The sequence below is a fragment of the Podarcis cretensis genome (genome assembly GCF_951804945.1).
Source record: "Podarcis cretensis genome assembly, chromosome: 16".
Lineage (NCBI taxonomy): Eukaryota > Metazoa > Chordata > Lepidosauria > Squamata > Lacertidae > Podarcis > Podarcis cretensis.
The window spans coordinates 5032753-5055433 of record NC_137186.1 but is presented as its reverse complement, the minus strand read 5'-3'; the positions used below and the strand labels follow the sequence as shown (position 1 = coordinate 5055433).

The 22681-nt window shown below is 46.0% G+C and overlaps 1 protein-coding gene across 1 annotated transcript in view; it reads left to right on the top strand.

Annotated features, from left to right (window-relative positions):
- The first annotated feature begins 2552 nt into the window (after positions 1-2552).
- Positions 2553-22681, top strand: part of TMOD4 (tropomodulin 4) — a 28360-nt gene continuing 8231 nt past the window's right edge. The window contains exons 1-3 of the mRNA XM_079958344.1: positions 2553-2706; positions 12477-12663; positions 15274-15430. Coding sequence (XP_079814470.1) covers positions 12538-12663; positions 15274-15430 — 283 coding nt within the window. The 5' untranslated portion in view covers positions 2553-2706; positions 12477-12537. The remainder of the gene's footprint in view (positions 2707-12476; positions 12664-15273; positions 15431-22681) is intronic.

Below are 22681 nucleotides of genomic sequence, written 5' to 3'. Positions count from 1 at the left end.
CCAGGTCTGATCCCTAGCACATCTGGGAAAGGCTCCTGGTGCGAAACCCTGGAGAGCTGCTGCCAGTCAGCGCAGGCAATAATCATCATCATCATCATCATCATCATCATCATCATCATCATCTTTATTGTCATTGCCCCCTCTCAGGGACAACGAAATTTACTTGGCTGCTCCATCCACCCAGGTAGGGCACTCCACACAAAATCAGAACAACTATAAAAACATTAATTAAAACAATACAGTATAACACAGCAAGGAAGATTAGATAACTTTCAAAGTCCAGGTTTCCCATTCAGGGCTGAGACCGCTCTGGAGAAGAAGCTGTTCTTGAGACGGCTCGTTCTTGTCTTCATCATCCTGTATCTCCGTCCCGACGGCAGGAGCTCGAAGAGACAGTGACCAGGATGCGATGGATCTTTTACTATGTCCAGTACCTTCCTATGGCACCTTGTGGCATAAATCTGCTCTAAGGTGGAGAGTGGGCAGCCAACAATGCTCTCTGCTGCCTTAACAACTCTGCACAACCCCATCCTGTCCTGGGTAGTACAGCTTCCGTACCACACACATAAGCCATAAGTGAGCATGCTGAGCTGGATGGACCCAAGTGTCTGGCTAGGTATGAAGAAGCTTCCCAGGTTTCTTATTTAAAAACAGCCCTTTATTCAGAACCATGTGGATGATGATTTTACTTTGCTTTTAGGGGAAGGGGTTTGGCTCGGTGGAGAGAACATTTGCTCTGCATGCAGAAGGTCTCAGGTTAAGCCCATGACATCTCCAAGGAGCACTGGGGATATTCTTCACCAGAAGCCGTTGCATAGAAGGCTGCGGTTCCTTTTGCATCCTCCCTTTCTGCATCTGCGTCTCCACCCCCATCGTTCTGCCTGGACGCTGAGGTCCAGCGCCGAGGGCCTTCTGGCGGTTCCCTCATTACAAGAAGCAAAGCTACAGGGAACCAGGCAGAGGGCCTTCTCGGTGGTGGTGCCTGCCCTGTGGAACGCCCTCCCATCAGATGTCAAAGCGATAAATAACTACCTGACATTCAGAAGACATCAGGGAAGTTTTTAATCTGTGATATTTTAGTGTATTTTTGGTTTCGATGGAAGCCGCCCAGAGTGGCTGGGGAAACCCAGCCAGATGGGCGGGGTACAAATAAATTATTATTATTATTATTATTATTATTATTATTATTATTATTATTATCAGACAGCACAGAATTTGGGTCTTTTACAGAGGCAAGACACTTCCTGAGCTTCCCCCAACCAGTTCACTATCTCAGCAGGCTAAGCTTTTGTTTCTATTTGCACACAACCAACTGTCTAAAAAGAGGGGGGAAAAGAGAGAAGGGGTGAGGAAGGCAACTCTGAGGATCCTGGAAAGTGGAGGGCTGAATCTGTGAGGTAGCATGATAATTATTTTATTCATTTCTGCACCACAAATTTCTCGTATTTTTTCTTAAATACCTGTAAACCTCTGTCATAAAACATATCAATGTATCAAAGCGGTCTGCAGCAATAAAACCATACAATAAAAACCATTAAAGAAGTTAAAAACAAACATCAATTAACAATTGTGCAAGGATGTCTTCTTAATTGCTTGCATAGAGAGGGCAGGTTATAAAAGTTTCCAGCAGGTGTTTAAAAATGGGAAGGCGCCTGCTGAATCTCCAGTGGCATAGAGTTCCACAGGACTGGGCCCGATGGCACTAAAGTGTTTCTTCTTGTCGACTGAGCCTCATCTCACCAATGCCGCTCCTGCAGATGATCTCAGTGACCGAGCTGAGATTTATATTCAGGCGGTCCCTGAGACCTAAGCACAGGGGGCAGCAAACTTTTTCAGCAGGGGGCCGGTCCACTGTCCCTCAGACCTTGTGGGGGCTGGACTATATTTTGAAGAAAAAAAAGAATGAATTCCTATGCCCCACAAATAACCCAGAGATGCATTTTAAATAAAAGCACACATTCTTCTCATGTAAAAACACCAGGCAGGCCCCACAAATAACCCAGAGATGCATTTTAAATAAAAGGACACGTTCCACTCATGTAAAAACACACTGATTCCCAGACTGTCCGCGGGCTGGATTCAGAAGACAATTGGGCCGGATCCGGCCCCTGGGCCTTAGTTTGCCTACCCATGCCTAAGCAGTTCAGGGCTTCAAAAATTAATATGAGGACCTTGAACGCAGCTGGGTAGTAGATGGCAGCTAGTGCAGATGTTTTAACAGCGGTGCCACATGCTGTCAGCCAGATTTCCCCATCATGAGTCTGGCCTCCACATTCTGACCCAGCTGGAGCTTCGGAACCAGCTCCAAGGGGAGCCCCATACAGAGCGCACAGCAGTAGTCCAGCTGCAGTGGAGGCCTGGCTAGGCTTGAAATGAAACAAAACAGAAGCACCAGCAGCATCTTCCCGGTTGAACCGGTCCTTCGGCTTGGCACTTCTCAGCTGTGGCCGCTGGAGGTCTTGACTCGGCCGCTCGGCAGGTCTGCGGAGTGATTGATAACGGAGTCTGTATATGTGATCTCTCGCTCTTGCGCTCCTCACCCCGCCCGCCTGCCCGGCTGGAAAGCTAAAATAATAAAATGCTGATCTCACACAGTTCCTGGGCTTGCCGCTCTCTCGCTCTCTCCCCGTTTGCCCTGCCTGCTAGGTTCACACCGCTCGGGGTGGGGGAGAAAAAAGGCAGAGGCCGACACAGCCTGCCTGGGAGGTAAGTCTGGGTCCCTTTCCCCCCCTTTCCCCCCTCCTTGGCTTCGTGGGAATTTAAGAGGCAGCAAGCGGGTGGCGAGAAAATTGTACGCCAAGCAAAGGCAGGGGAAGTCGCCGGCTATGTTTGGGCTGAGTCCTTGTGGGGTGGAGAGTGTTGCTGAAGGATAACTGAACAGCTCTTCTATACACCCGGACACACACAGGCCCGGTCGGCACACGCAACAGATAAGGCAGTAGAATCCTGGCATGATATCAGCGAGGACTGTACCGTTTTGCCTTGTGCACAGGCAACGCCCCCTGCAAATGTCTGTGTGTGTCCAGTAAAATCAAACAAAATGAATTTCTGTGCAAGTAGCTCACTACGTGACCAGTTAGAAAGGGTCAAAGCCTGGGGTGGGGTGTCCCCCCCCCCACTGCTGGGCTTGCCCTCAAACCTGAATAGACTGTACCACAAAAAAGCTGCAAGTTGGGAGTTGGCAGACGGTCGCTGAAATCTCTCAGAAAGGATTTTGGTTCACTTTCAAGGGGATCCAGGCAGGGTCCTTTCAACTCTATACCTGCAGCCTGAAGTGGCACAGCCTGCTCTGCAAGGACTCTACCACTTCCTCCTGCTGCAAAAGTGTAGAGCAGGCCCCACCCCATGTCTGGTGGGAGGGGTGTGCGTGGGCATCACAAAACGCAGTTGTCTCTTGCTAACTGAAGATTTGGAAGAGAGGAGGAGGGCTTGCGAGGAAACAGATCTATGGGCTGAAGGTGGAGGAGAGCTTAAGTAATGTTTTAAGCCTTGATGGTGAGGTTAGAAACAGGTGGATCCTCTAATCCAGACGGAGGAAGTATAGGTGGGTCAAAGGAGATCCCCAAGCGATTGAATTCGGACTCAAAAGTGGCATCGAATCTTCAAAACAGATTTGAGCCTATCCTGGAACCTTCCCCAAGGCAAGCTGCATTTGAATAATTTTGGGAACCGCAGTTTGCAGGAGCTGAGACTTGCAGCTAGGCTCAAGGGTGAACTACAGTTCCCGGGATTCTTCGAGAAGGGGTGGGGGGGTGATATGCCTTAACTGTACACAGCCACTGTCTCTCAAATGGTGTGAAACTGGACAGCTATTACCCTTTTTATGACGCCGTCGATGGAGCGCTAGGCAGAGTGACATAGCAAAAAAAGCGCAAAAGATAATTGTTATGGATAGTGGCCCCACCCTGAGCATCTCGCAGCCTTAAAGGTTCTGGAAGCCAAGAAGGGAGAGAGAGAGATCTGGGCAAAGGCGGGAGGGCTTTTGGCAAGCTCAGTTGTCTGCCTGGGAAATGCGGCCGAGGGCCAAGTTGTGGCTGCGGAGAAGGTGGGGATCACGTAGGAAAAAGCTGCAGCTCAGGCATGGAGCACTTGCCTTGAAAGCAGAAGGTCCATGGTTCAATTTCTGACACCTTCAGTTAGGGCTGCCTAAAACTCTGGGAAGCTGCTGCCAGTCAGAGCAAACAACATTAGACAGACCCCAGTGACCAGACTCAGTATAAGGCAGCTTCCTTGGTTTCATTGCAAATTGGCCCTTTATTGAGAACTATGACGACTAGAGGGACGCGGGTGGCGCTGTGGGTTAAACCACAGGGCCTAGGACTTGCCGATCAGAAGGTTGGCGGTTCGAATCCCTGCCACGGGGTGAGCTCCCGTTGCTCAGTCCCTGCTCCTGCCAACCTAGCAGTTTGAAAGCACCTCAAAGTGCAAGTAGATAAATAGGTACCACTCCGGCAGGAAGGTAAACGGCGTTTCCATGCGCTGCTCTGGTTTGCCAGAAGCGGCTTAGTCCTGCTGGCCACATGACCTGGAAGCTGTACGCCGGCTCCCTCGGCCAATAAAGCGAGATGAGCGCCGCAACCCCAGAGTCGGCCACGACTGGACCTAATGGTCAGGGGTCCCTTTACCTTTACCTATGACGACTAGAACGGAAGGGTTGTATCTGAGGGCAGAACACCTGCTTTGCCTTCAGAAGGTTCCAGGTTCAATCCCCAATAGCATCTTCAGGTAGGAGGGCCAGTGGTGGTGTAGTGGTTAAAGTGGTAGGCTAGGACCTGGGAGAGACCAGGGTTCAAATCCTGACACTCAGCTATGGAGCTCACCGGGTGACCTTGGGCCAGTCACTGCCTCTCAGCCTAACCCACCTCACAGGGTTGTTGTGAGGATCAAATGAGGAAGAGGAGGAGAATTGTGTACGCCACCTTGAGCTCCTTGGAGGAAAAGGTGGGGTAGGAATGCAATAAATAACTTAGTAAGAATAAATAGATAGGACAGGGAATGGCCTTCCTCTGAAAGCCTGGAGAGTCGCTGCCAGTCAGTGTAGACAACATCGCGTTAGATAGAACCAAGCGTCTGACTTGGGATAAGGTAGGGGTTGACTGGGGGAATGGAAGGAGGGGTGGAGGTGGAAGCTGCACCGTGTTTCAGGGAGGGGATTGCAGACATAAAGCCAGAGTATTCCTAGATACCTAAAAGATCTCTAGAGCAGGAGACCCATCACTCCTATCCAAAGCTGCATAAAATCTGAACACACTAACAACGTACATAGATTAAAATTTAGACTTCAGAGGATACAGACTTTGCAAGCCAATTCACTTCCCATCCAAATTGCCCCACTGATGAATTTTTCGTTTAATGCACCCCCCCCCCCCCCGATTCACCTGCCGTCTCCCAACACTTCTGTTCCCAACTGATTCAATTGTCATTCAGTTGCCTTCCTCCCCAATCCCCCAATCTCTCAAATCATCTCTAGGTAAAGTCATACAGCTTAGGCCCAGGCTATCTGAAGGACTGTATCCTCACATACAAACCTGCTTGAGCACCCTCACAGGCACGCTTGGTGGGGACACAAGAGAGGGCCTTCTCAGTGGTGGCTCCTCCCAGACAACTTTGGAACTCTTTCCCTGGGAAAGTCAGACTGGCTCCCTCCTTGTTGTTCTTCTGCTGGCAGGTAGACTTGGAGGAGTGATTGCATGTATGTGGTTATTTATTTATTTAAGGAAAGGGCTGCACTATTTTTACTACCTACATTTAAACAGTTTTGTTTCTACTTTGTTTTTAATTCTATTAGAGCTTAACAACCTTTTAACTATTATTTTTTAATACGTTTTTAGCCTTCTGCATTTTATCTGTGCTCTTTTAACTTGCGCAAGCCACCTTGAGCCCCGGCTTGGGAAAAAGAGGTGGGAGATATATATAATTCATATAATAATTCATAATCTTAAATTAACCTGTTTTCCCCCTCCAGTTAATAACCTACCCAGTGACCCAGATCACCAGTTTCCCCCGAGTTCATTACCAGTTCAGAAACACTCGGGGCAATTTTTTATACAAAGAAGATTTGGGGCCAAAGGGCAGAGTCTTGGAGATTTGGAAAGGGATCCCTGCAGGCATAAGGGGCTGTAGCTCAGGAAAGGCCTTTAAACTTTGCAAAGGACACCTGCACACTCAATGTCTGCATTAAGACAACATTAGAGGCAATGCACAGAATAATGGAACCGTAGAATTGGAAGGGGCCCCAAGGGCCAAAGGGGGGCCCATCCACTCCAGTGTCTGTGGCCAAACACCCAATGAATTTATGGATCTAGATAGACTGCCTCTGGACCTGGAGGTTCTATCAGGACATCAAAATAGCCTGGCGGCTGGACCAGGCCAATGGGGGTCCGTCTAGTCCAGCATCCGTCTAGTCCAGCATCCGTCTAGTCCATCATTGGCAGCTAAAAAAGCCAATGCAATTCTGGGCTGCATCAATAGGAGTATAGCATCTAGATCAAGGGAAGTAATAGTGCCGCTGTATTCTGCTCTGGTCAGACCTCACCTGGAGTACTGTGTCCAGTTCTGGGCACCACAGTTCAAGAAGGACACGGACAAACTGGAACGTGTCCAGAGGAGAGCAACCAAAATGGTCAAAGGCCTGGAAACGATGCCTTATGAAGAACGGCTAAGGGAGCTGGGCATGTTTAGCCTGGAGAAGAGGAGGTTAAGGGGTGATATGATAGCCATGTTCAAATATATAAAAGGATGTCACATAGAGGAGGGAGAAAGGTTGTTTTCTGCTGCTCCAGAGAAGCAGACACGGAGCAATGGCTCCAAACTGCAAGAAAGAAGATTCCACCTAAACTTTAGGAAGAACTTCCTGACAGTAAGAGCTGTTTGACAGTGGAATTTGCTGCCAAGGAGTGTGGTGGAGTCTCCTTCTTTGGAGGCCTTTAAGCAGAGGCTTGACAACCATATGTCAGGAGTGCTCTGATGGTGTTTCCTGCTTGGCAGGGGGTTGGACTCGATGGCCCTTGTGGTCTCTTCCAACTCTAGGATTCTATGATTCTATGATTCTATCCTGTTTCCACAGTGGCCAGTCAGATGCCCTGAATTGTAAGCCCACAAGCAGCACCCGAGCACAGCAGCAGCAAGTCTCCCTGCTTGTGAATCCCAGCGCCTGGTATTATTCACAGGCACTGAAGGGAGAGACTCTAGCGCCACGCTGAATACAGAGATGGTGTGGCAGGTTTCCCGGAGGGCTCCGGGTCGCTGTGTCCTTGCTTCCTACTCGGAAGTCCAGCTAAGCCCCCTCCTCGCTGTTAATTAACCCTCGCACAATGCTAGACCACCTGGCAGGGCAGATCTCCAGACCCAAGTCGGGAGCAAGAGGGTGTCAAAAGAGAATTGGCTTCTCTCTGTGTGTGTGTGTTTTTCTTATGGATGTAAAATCTTCCTTCCTTGTGTACGTTTTAGATTAGAGAAGGGGAGGAGGAGGAGGAAAAGAAAAAAAAACCCTAAAGAAGAGTCCAGATAGAGATCTAGTAAATCACGAGCAGTGTGGAGACAGGGGAAACCGAGCTCAGCGAATCATAGAACTGTAGAGTTGGAAGGGGTTCCCAAAGCTCATCCAGCCCAACCCCCTGAAATGCAGGAACCACAACTAAAGAATTCATGTCAAATGGCCATTCCAACATCCGCTCGAAAACTTCCAAGGAAGGAGAATCCACCACCTTCCAGCATTGCGTAATACTAGAATATGGGGTGGCTGGGTGAAACTGATGTGCGGAACTCACCGCCACAAGATGTGAAGGTGATGGGTGCTGATTTAAACTGGCTTTAAAAACGGGATGAGACAAATTCAGAGGCCTATCAAGGGCTGTTAGTCCCGATGGCTGGAATGGGTCTTTCAGGGGCACTCCACCTCAGAGAGCACCAGATTCTGGAAAGCAAACAAAGGAAAAGGCTCTTTCCTACCTGCTTTGTGCTGTTGGGCTGAGGGAAGAGGCTGGATTAGATGAAGCAGCTTGGCCCGTCTCACATTCTTATGTCTAAACCTGGCGTGTGGCAATGGGATGTTGGCTCAGGTGAATCTGGGAAAGGCGGAGCTTCCCAGCGGCATTTGTTTGCCCCTGTCAGAGACAAAGCAGTCTTGATGGACACGTTCTTTGTGGTGCTGTCAGAGTGAGACTTTAGGGCAGACGTCTAGAGCAGTGTTTCCCAGCCTTGGGCCTCCAGCTGTTTTTGAACTACAATTCCCATCATCCCTGACCACTGGTCTTGCTAGCTAGGGATGATGGGAGTTGTAGTCCAAAAACAGCTGGAGGACCAAGGTTGGGAAACACTGGTCTAGAGTACCACTCGGTGGGAGGAGGTAAAAATTGTCTAGTGTGGCTTTAAAAGAGAAAGAAAAAAAGGTAGCCTCTTTCATCTTTCTCCTGTCAATCGAAGGGAATATGACATGGCCAACGTTTATTTATTTATTTTTGGCAATGCAAAGTAGGAGCTTAATCTCCTCCAAAATGGTGGCAGGAAAAATGCAGATATTGAACCAAAACACTTGATTGGCCAAGATAAGAATGTGGGAGTCATCTAAAGGTGGGCTGTCGCCACCAACAACATATTTCAGCATGGAAAGATGTGCCCCTGTGGACGTTCATTTATACCAGGCATAACCCAAACTCAGCCCTCCAGATTGGGACTACAATTCCCATCATCCCTGACCACTGGTCTTGTTAGCTAGGGATGGTGGGAGTTGGGGATGCCACTGTTGTTTCTCTGCTATGGTTTCTCTGTCTGCCGGAGGCTTGTCAGGGCATTCTTTTTACTCTGACAGGTGGGACGCTTCACCAGCTGAATGTCCACTTGCATGGCAACGTTACAGCAGGTGTGGGGAAGATTTGGCCCTCTCCTCCGGGTGTTTCACTGAATGACAACTCCTGTCAGCCCCAGCGCTCCTGAGGGCCAGGGAGGAAGAGGGTAGTTATAATCCAGGAACATTCCTGGACTAGATCAGCCTTTCTCAACCTGTGGGTCCCCAGATGTTGTTGAACTACAACTCCCATCACCCCTAGCTAGCAAGGCCAGAGCTCAGGGATGATGGGAGTTGTAGTCCAACAACATCTGGGGACCCACAGGTTGAGAACCACTGGAATAGATGATCCTTGGGTATCTCTTCCACCTCTACCATTCTGTGATTCTATGAACATCTAGAGGGTCAAAGGGTCCCCACACCTGTGTTTCCAGAAACACCTCCCCACCTCCCCGCTTTTCTTTGCCTATCACATCGCTTGCTGGAAACACAACCAACTTGTGCGACAGGCAGAAATTCCACTGGTAAAGCTATCCCACAGTGGTTGAACTTCTATCCGCCGCAGGCTGTTAAAGTGCACAGGAAATGGAGAATGGAAGTTTGACCATCGTTTAAGACATCTTGGGGAAAACAAACAAACCTATTTAGTTTAGATCTCGCTGGAAGAGGGCTGGCTGAGTTTGTCACCCCTTATATCTGCTGACACAGACCTCCTCCTCATTTGCATGGAGGTTGAATTCTGAGAGCACACAAGAACTCTTCGATTCCAGGACTCCTGTTTCAGAAAGCTTCTTATCTTTTGGGGGAAAGTGAGAAGGAGAGGAAGAGACAGATCAAAGAAGTAGGTTGGAAAACAGGAAGGCATTATTTGAAAGGTACTAGAAAAAGCAGGGAGTCCATCTGGTATAAGGGAGGGCCTCAGCTCAGTGGTCAGAACACCTGCTTTGCATACATAAGGTCTCAGGTTCAGTCCCTGCTATCTACAGGTAGGGCTGGAAGAGAAAGCTGCCTGGCATCCTAGAGAGCCGCTGCCAGTCAGTGTTGACAATACCAAGCTGGATGGACTGGGGGTCCGGCTCAGAATAAAGCAGCTTCCTAGGTTCTTAAAAAGATGAACAAAACGTCGAATCACAGAATGATAGTGTTGAAATTCCTGCAGTGCATGACTTCTGGCCACAGCTGTCCTTGGGTGGGCTCAAACCACCAACCTTCTGGTTATCAGCCAGACGCATTGACCCATTGCGCCACTGGGTCCTTGAACTAGATTAAAAGGTTAAAAAGAGAATCACAGAATTAAAAACATGCACATACACCCCAGCTCAAAAAGGCACCATGTGTATCAGACTTCAGAGTGGTTCCTTTGCATTCATTTAGTCCTGTGCAACAGCCCTGTGTGGTGGGTTGGGTCCATTTTGTGATAGAGAAGGTGAGACCAGAAATGAAGGAGGGAGGGGAAGAGAGGAAGAGCCAGATTGAGAGCATTTTTCTGCAGCACTCCCCACCTGCCTTGTAAGAGAGTGATAAGCAGACAGACTAATTATGGGAATGGGACGGCTCAATCTGATTTCTCCATCATTAGGCTTCAGAGCCTTCTTGCATCTGTCATTTAATCTGATATAGAAGGTTTCTAGCCTGGGGTTCCTCAGGAATTCTAGGAAACCAATTCTGAGACCTGTGTTTAAAAATCGGCATAGTTTTGAAAGGTTCATTTGACCATCTTGATTCAAAACAGCGCCCAACAGTACCCAAACGTAGACAGAAACGTGCTGTTGATCTCAGGAACCAACGCACAAAATTTGGTTATGATATCTCAAGAAATGTCCAAATGCATAGCTAAGAGACACAGAGTGTGCGCACACAGACATATGTGAATGATATTACATATTTAAAAACATTGCATGGCGCAGCCCTCCAGAGAGGATACGACTTCAGACAGCACACAACAGGGTGTCCTCTCCCCACAAGCCCCAAATCCCAACCATGTTAAAGAATCAGCCTGGTCTAAGAATCATAAATGGTAGAGTTGAAAGGTACCCCGGGGGTCATCCAGCCTAACCCCCTGCAGTGCAGGAATTACAGCTAAAGAACCCCCGACAGATGACCATCCAACCTCTGTTTAGAAACCTCCAAGACTACATGGGACTGGCAGAGATGACCGGCAGAATCCGAGACCAGGAGAAGGAGACAGTGGAAGAAGATTGGAAGAAATTTAAAGATTACCTTAATAAATACTATAAGATTAATGAATGCTAGTTTGACAGGGGTTTAAAAATAACGTGGTTTTCAGAGGTCTTGATCAAGAAAAGGAATGGAATTAGTAAAAAACTTTTGGGAAATAAGGGAATGGATTTGCTGATTGGATACATGAAATTAGAATACAAAACGGGGAGGTATGAGGAAGTCGGGGAAAATAGGTTGAGAAAACAAGGTTTGAAATTATACTTGTTTTTTTTTTAATTGTTGCTGTTTGTATTTGTATGTTTTTATTGGAAATCTTAATAAATATCATTTTAAAAAAAATAAAAATAGAAACCTCCAAGGAAGGAGAGTCCACCACTTTCAAAGGGAAGTTCTTCCTTCTTGTTTTCTGTGGCACTTTTGACATAGGGCACAGGGGCACCCATTCCATCCCGTATTTGCAGTCTGAAGTGGTACAGTCCCTTGGGGGGGCTTATACCTTAAACCCAGGGAAGGGCAGCCTGTGACCCTCCATATGATGATGGACTTATAAGTGCCATCATCCCAGACCACTGGTTCTCAGCCTTTGAGAACCAGGTCCTGACAATCAGCTGAATGGGGTGGCTTAAAACAACTGTTTTGGGGGACTCATTCAACACCTCCCCCTCCCCCCCGCCAATGCACAAGCTTCTGGCAAATGGAGCGCTGCCCTTTAGGCAGGACAGAAAATTAAAGTACAGTGCGAAATACCAGTCATTTTCTTTTGGGTGAACGGATAAGCTTGTTTGCTTGTTGAACACTCTGATGTGGCCATAAATGCCTGCCTTGATCTATTCGTCTGGATCATTCAATTAAGGCCATAGACTGAAATGTGACTTGATTTGAATTAAACAAGCACACACACCAAAATTGGATGCTGAGAGTTTCAAGAACAAGATATAAACTTACCAGGAGACCCTGCTCTTCAAAGAAACTCAAGTCACAAGCACCATGGTTGAATTAACATTTGGGTTTAGCCTTGTTGGTGTGTCCCGTCCCCCCCCCCCCCAAAGTCAGGAGCACTCAAACCAGATTGTAGAAGGCAGTTATATATTTTAAAAAGACAGTTGGCAACCCCCATTTCAAAACAAGCATCCCTTCTGGTTTGAGAGTGAATGGAGAATGACGCATCTCAAAATCACAGAAAGAATTCTCCCCTTGCTTTCCACTTTTTTCATAAGGAAGTGTAGGCTGATTCAATCAAGTAATTAAATAGTAATCAATTGACACACATAGGGTTAATTAACTATGTTTTCTTTAATCAGGTGCCAGCCCCAATACTACCACTAATTTATAGTGGTAAGAGGTCCCAGAAACCAACTTAGCTGACCAGTCAGAAAAATCAAGAGGCAAGGAGTTCCACTGGTTCCCCCCAACAGTGTTCCATGTTGCCCTGTGTCTGATTTTACACTGGATCTTCTAGAGCTGCCTCCTAGTTACTCACTGAGACTTCTTTCTATCCCCCTAAATCCAGCTTCATCCTCCTCATTCTACATCACGGGAGAGACACCACCTTTGCATAAACCGCAGCAACCATGACGACTTCATACCAGAAAGAGCTGGAGAAATATCGAGACATTGATGAAGATAAGATCTTGAATGAACTATCTGCGGAGGAGCTGGCTCAACTTGATGTAGAGCTTCAGGAAATGGACCCTGAAGTGAGATTGGGGGGGGGGGTATGTGTGAAAATTTGGGGTAGAGGGTGGGATTCTTGAAGATTCTAGATTTAATTTTAGGTTTTTGAGGGAAACGGAAATACGACTGCCTAGACATGATTTTAGAGATGGGGGAGAAATTCCGTCTCATTCACAATTAAAAGACAAACTTACTTAATTTGCACTTTTTGCAAATATCGTTTGAAATTTCACTTCTAATTTTGCAAAGCAGTTCTCCAGCTAAGTAACGTGTGCAACAAAATGCATTTGACAGGGTAAAATGTTCCTCTAAATGTATACATTAGGGAAACTTATGTACAAAATGCATTATGTTACAGAAATTTGCTCACAAAAGTGTGTACACAATGCAAAAATGCTTTAAAATGTGTATGCTGAAATAAATTCACACTAAAATGTTGACAATTTTTTGCGAGGGGTTTAAAAGAAATTTCAAGCTAATATGGAGAACTGAACTTAAGACTGATAAAATGAAAGCAACCGAAACCAGCAGATTCACCTATCCAGATAGTTTTTGAAGCAAACCCTCTAGTGCTGAATCAAAACATTAATAGCTGCCTTCTTCTTTTATAATTTTTATTAAAGATTTTCTTGGGTTAAAATTCACAGCCCTCTTGAATATGAAGATGTTGAAACTTTATTTTCCTTAGGGGCAACAAGTGAGACTGCAACAAACGTATGGTATTAAAAACAGCTTATAAAAATGTGTTTGTTATGAGAAATTCGCACTAAACGCTGATGAATTTTCATGAGGATGTTTTTTATAATTACAAATTGCTGCAAAATGTGGATAAATGAATCTAAGATTGGGGGGGGGGATGTGAAACTGAAAGAACCAAAATTGACAGATCCTGCCATCCCTTTCCAGGGCATGCCATTCCACACACCCTCCACTTTCCACTTTCCACTTTTGTGCCCTGACATCAGAGGCAATCTGTGACCACTGTGCATGCCCAACTGTCTGGACTGTTTTGGGGAGGGGGATTCCTTCAGGTTTCCCTCCTCTAAAGAGAGATGCATAGCACCGTATTTTTCACTCTCTAAGTCGCACCAGACCACAAGACGCACCTAGTTTTTGGAGGAGGAAAATAAGAAAAAAAATATTCTGAATCTCAGAAGCCAGAACAGCAAGAGGGATCGCTGTGCAGTGAAAGCAGCAATCCCTCTTGCTGTTCTGGCTTCTGGGATAGCTGCGCAGCCTGCATTCGCTCCATAAGAGGCACACACATTTCCCCTTACATTTTAGGAGGGAAAAAGTGAGTCTTATAGAGCAAAAAATATGGTATTTCTTCAAATTTTGGGGTTCTCCCAAGCCTGCTGATCCCTGTGCATGGATGATAAAGATCAACCGTCAGAGAATGAGTTTGCTTAAAGTTTCATCTTTTAAGTCTTGGTGATAACTTTTTATTTTTATTATAGCATTTATAGGTCCTCAAATGCACCCATTTTAAATACAAAATTGTGAAGTATCTTGCAAAGATTAGCCATGCTGATTTTTTTGGGTGGTTTCTTCCTCTCCATCTCTCTGCTCTGCCATTGAGCCTATAACTCTAACATTAAAGGGGTAAGGTTGCAGGACAGAATCAAGTTTAGGAGAATACTAATTTGGATTTTTGCAATGTACATTCAGCTTAGGAACATTTGCTTGGGAATCAAGAGGGTACGGGTATCGAGACCGAATATTATCAATTATCATTGTCATACGTTCAGATTAGGAAATAGTCCCACATCTAGGCAGTAGGTGTGGAAGGAACTTTAGGTTGCTATTTTCCAGGGAATTTGTTGCTGCCCACCCCTACAAACCCCTCCCTCACAACCCCAAGGCCAAGTTTTGTGGTGATGAACAAGAGCGCGGAAAGTTTAAAAGTAGTAGCCGTGTCATGTCACTCCCCAGTAGCACACAAGTAATTTCCCCTTGCCAGTGTTGTTAGGTGGGAGAGGGGAGCAGGCACATTCAGCAGATGATACCTAACAGGGAAATATAACAAAGCCCGAAGCTTCACCTGTTGAATTAATTTTGATGGCCCAGTTGAAAGTTCTTGTTCTGATGCAGCCAGAAGCCCTGCCCTACGGTACTGGGCGATACAATGCCCAGTTGAGTTAATTCTGATGGCCCGGCTGAAAGTCCGTGTTCTAATACAACCAGAAGCCCTATCCTAGCCTGGAGAAGAGGAGGTTAAGGGGTGATATGATAGCCATGTTCAAATATATAAAAGGATGCCACATAGAGGAGGGAGAAAGGTTGTTTTTTGCTGCTCCGGAAAAGCGGACACGGAGCAATGGCTCCAAACTACAAGAAAGAAGATTCCACCTAAACATTAGGAAGAACTTCCTGACAGTAAGAGCTGTTTGACATTGGAATTTACTGCCAAGGAGTGTGGTGGAGTCTCCTTCTTTGGAGGTCTTTAAGCAGAGGCTTGACAACCATATGTCAGGAGTGCTCTGATGGTGTTTCCTGCTTGGCAGGGGGTTGGACTCAATGGCCCTTGTGGTCTCTTCCAACTCTATGATTCTATGATTCTGATTCTACAGTACTGGGCGATACAATGCCACTGTTGTATAACTCACTCACCCCCATTCTGCTCTGCCTCATAGAATGTGATGCTCCCAGCGGGTCTCCGGCAACGAGACCAGACGAAGAAGAGCCCGACGGGTCCATTGGATCGAGATGCCCTCATGCAGCACCTGGAGAAGCAGGCAATGGAAGTGAAGGAGCGGGAAGACTTGGTGCCCTTCACAGGAGAGAAAAAAGGTATTTATCTAATTTCCAAGTTGGATGCTGTGATTCCAAGCCTGGGTGGATGGACTGCCAAGCTTCCCAGCTATCTTCTGGGGCTGTCCCATCTGCAGCAGAAGGACGTGCAACTGTGCTGCACAAAGTGCCACCTACAGATTTTTGCAGATTGAGCTGTTCTTGAAGGCAGAGGAGCATCCCATTTAAACCCCCCAAAAAACTTATGGTCAGCTGGCAACCCTAAAAGTCAGTTTCAGTGAGTTATTTATTCATTGCATTTATATCCTCCAAGCAGCTCGAGGTGGTGTACATGGTTCTCCCCATTTTATTCCCACAGCAACCCTGTGAGGTAGGTTAGGCTGAGAAGCAGTGATATCCAGTGAGCTTCATGGCTGAGTGGAGATTTGAACCCTGATCTCATAGTCTGACACTCTAACCATTACTACCATAATGGTTGCTATTGAGTTACTACTGAGCTACTGGGGCTGCATGAGATTATACCCTCTGTGATTGGTGAATTGTATGGAGCATCTGGATTGGCCAGGTCTGATTTAAATAGCAGAAGCCTGGACATCTGCCTTTGGACAAATAAATTTTATTTTCTGCCTGCTGTGTTTCAGGGCCTGGAGTAGCCTCATTCGCTAGCATTTCTCCTGTTACAAAGATGTAGAAATTCATTCTATTCAAATGTCACATCAAACTGTGGTCAGCAGCTAGGCATGAGACTAATTTGAGAAAGCATGGTTTGCCATCAGCCCCAGAATCCATTGGTTTGTATGTTTCCAGACCAGGCTTTTCCTAGGCATGGTTTGCGTCTGACGCCAGAAACCGTGGTTTGACAAGTCTGCAAACCATGGGCCTGAGGTATGCTGGGTTGTGACATTTGAATTGGCAAGCCATGTTTTGTGATAATCTGGTGAGCAAGGCTGAGAAACCTTGGTTTGTGTGCTGTATGATTCAATGGGATGTTCAAATTGACAGAGCAGAGTGACTACTAGTTTCCTGTCTCCAGAAACCACTGCACAATCAAAATGAAAGGAAATGTATCAGCTTGAGCTCTGAGATATTGGGAAACAAAAGCAGGCAAGCAGCTGTAAACCTTGGTTTGCTTGTACTTTGATTATAAACTGTGATTAGCACAAACCATGCTTGGGGAGCCATCTCTGAACTGTCCTGGCCTTGAAAGCTTCCACACTCCTTTGTGACACTTTGATTGGCCTAAGAATGCCATTGCCTGATATGGATTTTGGAATTTGCCATTTGCAATATCCTTAACAAACCCTGGGTGCTAGCACCAGTTTTATTGGTGGTACCAAATCCATGGCTGCCATTTTGATTGGGGGCAAGAGGTGCTGGAGGCATGTGCAGAGAGACAATCACGTACACTCCATAGGTCTTCGAGACCAGCTCTGTCCCAGCTTGGCGCCGGGCAAAAGCTGCTCCTGAGTGTTGCCAGAATCCTACTGTGCGTGCTGTCCCAGAATTGAGATGGGATTGAGAGGAAAAGTTATATTTAGCTCGGCCGGGAGCACGCCGAGGATTCAAAATAGCCCGGTGTGTAGCTCAGATGTCCTGACCCACAAAAGGTTCCTAAGTGCTCCTGGTAAAGGCTCACGGCATCTCTTCAAATCATCCATCAACACACCTGGGGGGGGGGGAATCAAATTTGTAGCCCTCTCTCATGCATGTCGGCACCAAAGTGATTTGGGACTTCCTTCTGAGTAGACGATGGCGCATTTGCAGCTGCATGTTCTTCATCCTTGACCTTCAACTGCAGCTGCTTGACCCCACAATGAAAGGCGTGAAAAGGAGGACATCACCTGGAGTACTGTGTCCAGTTCTGGACACCACAGTTCAAGAAGGACACTGACAAACTGGAACGTGTCCAGAGGAGGGCAACCAAAATGGTCAAAGGCCTGGAAATGATGCCTTATGAGGAACGGCTAAGGGAGCTGGGCATGTTTAGCCTGGAGAAGAGGAGGTTAAGGGGTGATATGATAGCCATGTTCAAATATATAAAAGGATGTCACATAGAGGAGGGAGAAAGGTTGTTTTCTGCTGCTCCGGAAAAGCGGACACGGAGCAATGGCTCCAAACTACAAGAAAGAAGATTCCACCTAAACATTAGGAAGAACTTCCTGACAGTAAGAGCTGTTTGACAGTGGAATTTGCTGCCAAGGAGTGTGGTGGAGTCTCCTTCTTTGGAGGTCTTTAAGCAGAGGCTTGACAACCATATGTCAGGAGTGCTCTGATGGTGTTTCCTGCTTGGCAGGGGGTTGGACTCGATGGCCCTTGTGGTCTCTTCCAACTCTATGATTCTATGATTCTATGATTCTATGATTTTAAGGACTTGTCTTCATTCAGAGTTGCATCCTTCACATATGCTAAAAGCACTTTCAGGGCGTCCTGCTGCTGTACATTAAGGGTGTTCGTCATATTCTTCTTTATGATGTTCTTCCATCTGCAGATTTTGCATGTGACCCTGAGAGCTGAGGTATTGCAAGGAGATTCCCCTGCAAGACCTCAGATCTCAGCTGTCCTGTAGCTTTGCTCAGGTCAGGCAAAGGTTGTTGTCATTCACTCGCAGAGGTCCTCTCTGTGTGGCACCAACCAGAGGAACCAAAGTTTTATAATCAGCTTGTGAGAGCATAAATTTAAGCTGTCCAGTGGTTCTGCTTGCCAAAAATTCTTTTTAAAAAGCCAATGTACATATATCTCACATCTTAATTGGTAAAATTTTAAAATACATTTCATTACACCTTTGACCACAAAACTTGCAGAAACTTTATATTGTGCATCAGAAAACACATCCCTAAAACGACATTTTAGAAACTGATCACTGGTTATCTGCCAATCACCTGAAGATAGACAGGGGACAAATGTTCTACCCCTATACTCCAGGTCGGCTCCTCTGCCTTTAAGAGCAGTACAACAGGCAGAAATCCAACCAGTCTACCTACTGGTACATGGAGGCACAGTGACAAGGAAACCTCTTCACTTGTTGAATTCCTCCCTGTGGCATTTGTACTCTGCCCTTTCTCCAAGGAGCTCTGTGTCACCATGCAACAACCCTGTGAAGCACGCCAATCTGAGAGACTACTCTAGCCAGCTCCTTCAGTGAACAACAAGGCTGATCAGGGATTTAAATTCATGATCCATTTGGTCTTCAACTGGTACATCAGGACCCATTACAGCAGAAGTAATGTGTCTCTCACCCATTTTGAGGGCCCAATCCAGCTGTACGTTTAGCCTGAAGAGCTGTCCCATGGGAGGTGGAACAAGCTGGTTTTCTGCTGCTCTGGAGGGGAATTCAAATGACAAGAAAGGAGATTCCGATTGAGCATTAAGAAGAGCTTTCTGATAGTAAGAACTGTTCGAGAGAGGAACAGATTTCCTCGGAAGGTGGTGGACTCTCCTTCGTTGTAGGTTTTAAAACAGAGGCCCGATGCCACTCTGTCATGGATCCTTTAGCTGTGATTCGTGCATTGCAGGGAGTTCGACTAGATGACCCTTGGAGTCACTTCCAACTTTACAGTTCTGTGATTCTAAATAGCTGTCATGGTGAGATGAATAATGTAGTGTTTGGCAGAAACTGAACCGCAGTGTAAGAGAAACAGACCCGATTATGACTAATGCAGTTTGGAATAGAAACTGTCGCCTTCTGACATCCCTTGCGTGTCAAAAGCAGCAGCACTACCCTTTCCAGATATCTTGCAGCTTAACCAATGGCGTTTGTGTTGAATCTTGCCGGTGCATTGGCCAATCCCGTGGAGAGGCAGCAGCAGTCAGATTCTGAGTGCCGGTGATAAGGAGCAACAGGTGGACTTTGCCAGCAGATTGGAAGATGGTTGGTGTGTGTGTGTGTGTGTGTGTGTGTGTGTGTGTGAAGGCATCTCAGGTTCACCCTATTTGCGCCTCCTCTCACTTTGTGGTTCCCACGCTAATTTACTTCTCTCCACGCTGCAACGAAGAAAAGACCCCGGAGCCGGGACGTTTCTAAAGGGCAGCTTTGATTCTCCCTTTTCCCAGTCTCATTGGGGCCTAAAAAAAGATTTCCTGAAAGTTCACGGTGTCAAGAGATTTTCTGAAAGGAAACCTTGTCCGTTTCTTCTTTCCTCCCTCTCTTATTGTGGTTCATGTTCTTAACATTAGAAAACCAGCGCAAAATAGAAAAGAAATGCAATTAGTAATTGCGATACATGTCTTAATGTTTCTAACCTGAGCGTCGAGTCATCACACTGTCGTTTTGCTTCAATCTGAGGCATTGCCGTCTCTCCCCACCCTTATTTAATTACTGCTGCTATTTTTATACTTGGAAAAACTGTTTTCGCCGTATCTACATTCCTCATATTCTTTATCCCTCCCCCACCCCTGTTCTCTTAATTTCACAATATAAATTAGTGCAATACAGCTCGTAGTGGCTTGGTGTTTATATTCTAACAATTTAAACAGATGGCACCTCTTCTTCTGCTGCTACTTTTAGTACTGAGCAATTAAACATCTGGCTGTGATTAAAAAATCCCTTGCTTCCTCTCTGTAACTAAATCACCGTGTTTTGGGGGCATGGAGAGGGGTTAGATCTGGGCCACATGAAATGGAACTGTCTGGTGTGGCCGCTTTGGAATCCCAGCTACTTTAATGTTGGATTTAAAAAACAACAACCAGCCAGCAACAAAACAAACAGCGCAAGTTTCTAGATCTGATCATGTCAGATAGTGTAGAGAGAACTGCTAGTGTGCCGTGGGAAATGAAGAACTGGAATAATCTGAGGACCCTGAATCCTCCACATTGAAATTCTGGATGAGTTACTGCTCTGGGCATCTGCTAAGAATCGACAATCCTGCTGCCTCTCTGGGATGGATCATTTAGTCACTCCCCCGTACAGTGATGTAACAGAATCACTGTTCCGGTCTTTTTCCAGCTGGGCAACCCACACTTTCCCAAATTTTGCAATGCAGTTCTCCAGCTATAAAGAACGTTAAGCAAAAAAATGCATCTGTTGGGGAAAATGTGCATAAAAATTATTATCATTATTATTACACACATCCCTGGGAAAAGTCTTTCCAGGTAAGAGAATAAAGTGCCCCCCTCCTTTTTTCCAGTCAGAAAAAAAAATGTATCCTCAGATGTTGGACTAATTTGGGAAAACCGGCTACTGCTTAATCACAGAAGTCTCAAAGGGGTGCCAGTAAAAATTATAAAAAGCATACAACGAACAAAGCCAATTAATGTTAATGTAATAAAAGCATTGTGGTCAAAATTGAGATGACAAGAATAAATATTGACATCCTGGGCATCAGTGAACTAAAATGGACGGGAATGGGCGAATTCAGTTCGGATGACCATCGTGTCTTCTACTGTGGGCAAGAATCCCATAAACGAAATGGAGTGGCCCTCATAATCAACAAAAGAGTGAAGTCAAATGGGCCTTAGAAAGCACTGCTAATAACAAGGCCAGTGGAAGTGATGATATTCCAGCTGAACTATTTAAAATTTTAAAAGATGATGCTGTTAAGGTGCTACACTCAATATGCCAGCAAGTTTGGAAAACTCAGCAGTGGCCAGAAGATTGGAGAAGATCAGTCTACATCCCAATCCCAAAGAAGGGCAGTGCCAAAGAATGCTCCAACTATCGCACAATTGCACTAATTTCTCACGCTAGCAAGGCTATGCTTAAAATTCTACAAGGAAGGCTCAAGCAGTATGTGGACCGAGAACTCCCAGAAGTGCAAGCTGGATTTAGAAGGGGCAGAGGAACCAGAGACCAAATTGCAAACGTGCCCTGGATTATGGAGAAAGCTAGAGAGTTCCAGAAAAACATCTACTTTTGCTTCATTGAATAAGCAAAAGCATTTGACTGTGTTGACCACAGCAAACTATGGCAAGTTCTTAAAGAAATGGGAGTGCCTGATCACCTCATCTGTCTCCTGAGAAATCTTTATGTGGGACAAGAAGCTACAGTTAGAACTGGATATTGAATAACTGATTGGTTCAAAATTGGGAAAGGAGTACGGCAAGGCTGTATATTGTCTCCCTGCTTATTTAACTTATATGCAGAATTCATCATGTGAAGGGCTGGACTGGATGAATCCCAAGCCAGAATTAAGATTGCCGGAATAAATATCAACAACCTCAGATATGCAGATGACACAACCTTGATGGTAGAAAGTGAGGAGGAATTAAAGAACCTTTTAATGAGGGTGAAAGAGCACAAAATATGGTCTGAAGCTCAACATCAAAAAAATGAAGATCATGGTCACTGGTCCCATCACCTCCTGGCAAATAGAAGGGGAAGAAATGGAGGCAGTGAGAGATTTTACTTTCTTGGGTTCCATGATCACTGCAGATGGTGACAGCAGTCATGAAATTAAAAGACGCCTGCTTCTTGGGAGAAAAGCAATGACAAACCTAGACAGCATCTTAAAAAGCAAAGATGTCACCTTGACGACAAAGGTCCGTATAGTTAAAGCTATGGTTTTCCCAGTAGTGATGTATGGAAGTGAGAGCTGGACCATAAAGAAGGCTGATCGCCGAAGAATTGATGCTTTTGAATTATGGTGCTGGAGGAGACTCTTGAGAGTCGCATGGACTGCAAGAAGATCAAACCTCTCCATTCTTAAGGAAATCAGCCCTGAGTGCTCACTGGAAGGACAGATCCTGAAGCTGAGGCTCCAAGAATTTGGCCACCTCATGAGAAGAGAAGACTCCCTGGAAAAGACCCTGAAGTTGGGAAAGATGGAGGGCACAAGGAGAAGGGGACGACAGAGGACAGTGTTCGCGAAGCTACCAACATGAGTTTGACCAAACTGCGGGAGGCAGTGGAAGACAGGAGTGCTTGGTGTGCTCTGGTCCACGAAGAGTCGGACACGACTAAACAACTAAACAACAACAACAACAAAAACAGAATGTTTCCTTAAAATACTTACTGAAATAGAAAGGTATTTGTCTAGCTGCTGAAGTTCAGTAGAAAGGGGTATGCCTAATCTCAGCCTGCAGGGAGTCCAAAAGGAGGGAGCCCACTATACTAAATACATGGCTCCCGAGTGATTTGAGTTGTGGATTCAAGCCATGGGGTGGGGGGCACTAACAGTGACTCACCCAAAAATATCAGAAATCAAGCAGGGATATAAGGGAATCAGGCAGTCCTTGAGCTATCTAGAACCCAAGTTGTTTAAGGGCCTTGCTAATTAATTACAAAAACCTTGAGCTCAGCTTGGGGGCATTTTACCAAATCTGGCTGGATTTCAGAATGGGGACATTTTGGAGAAT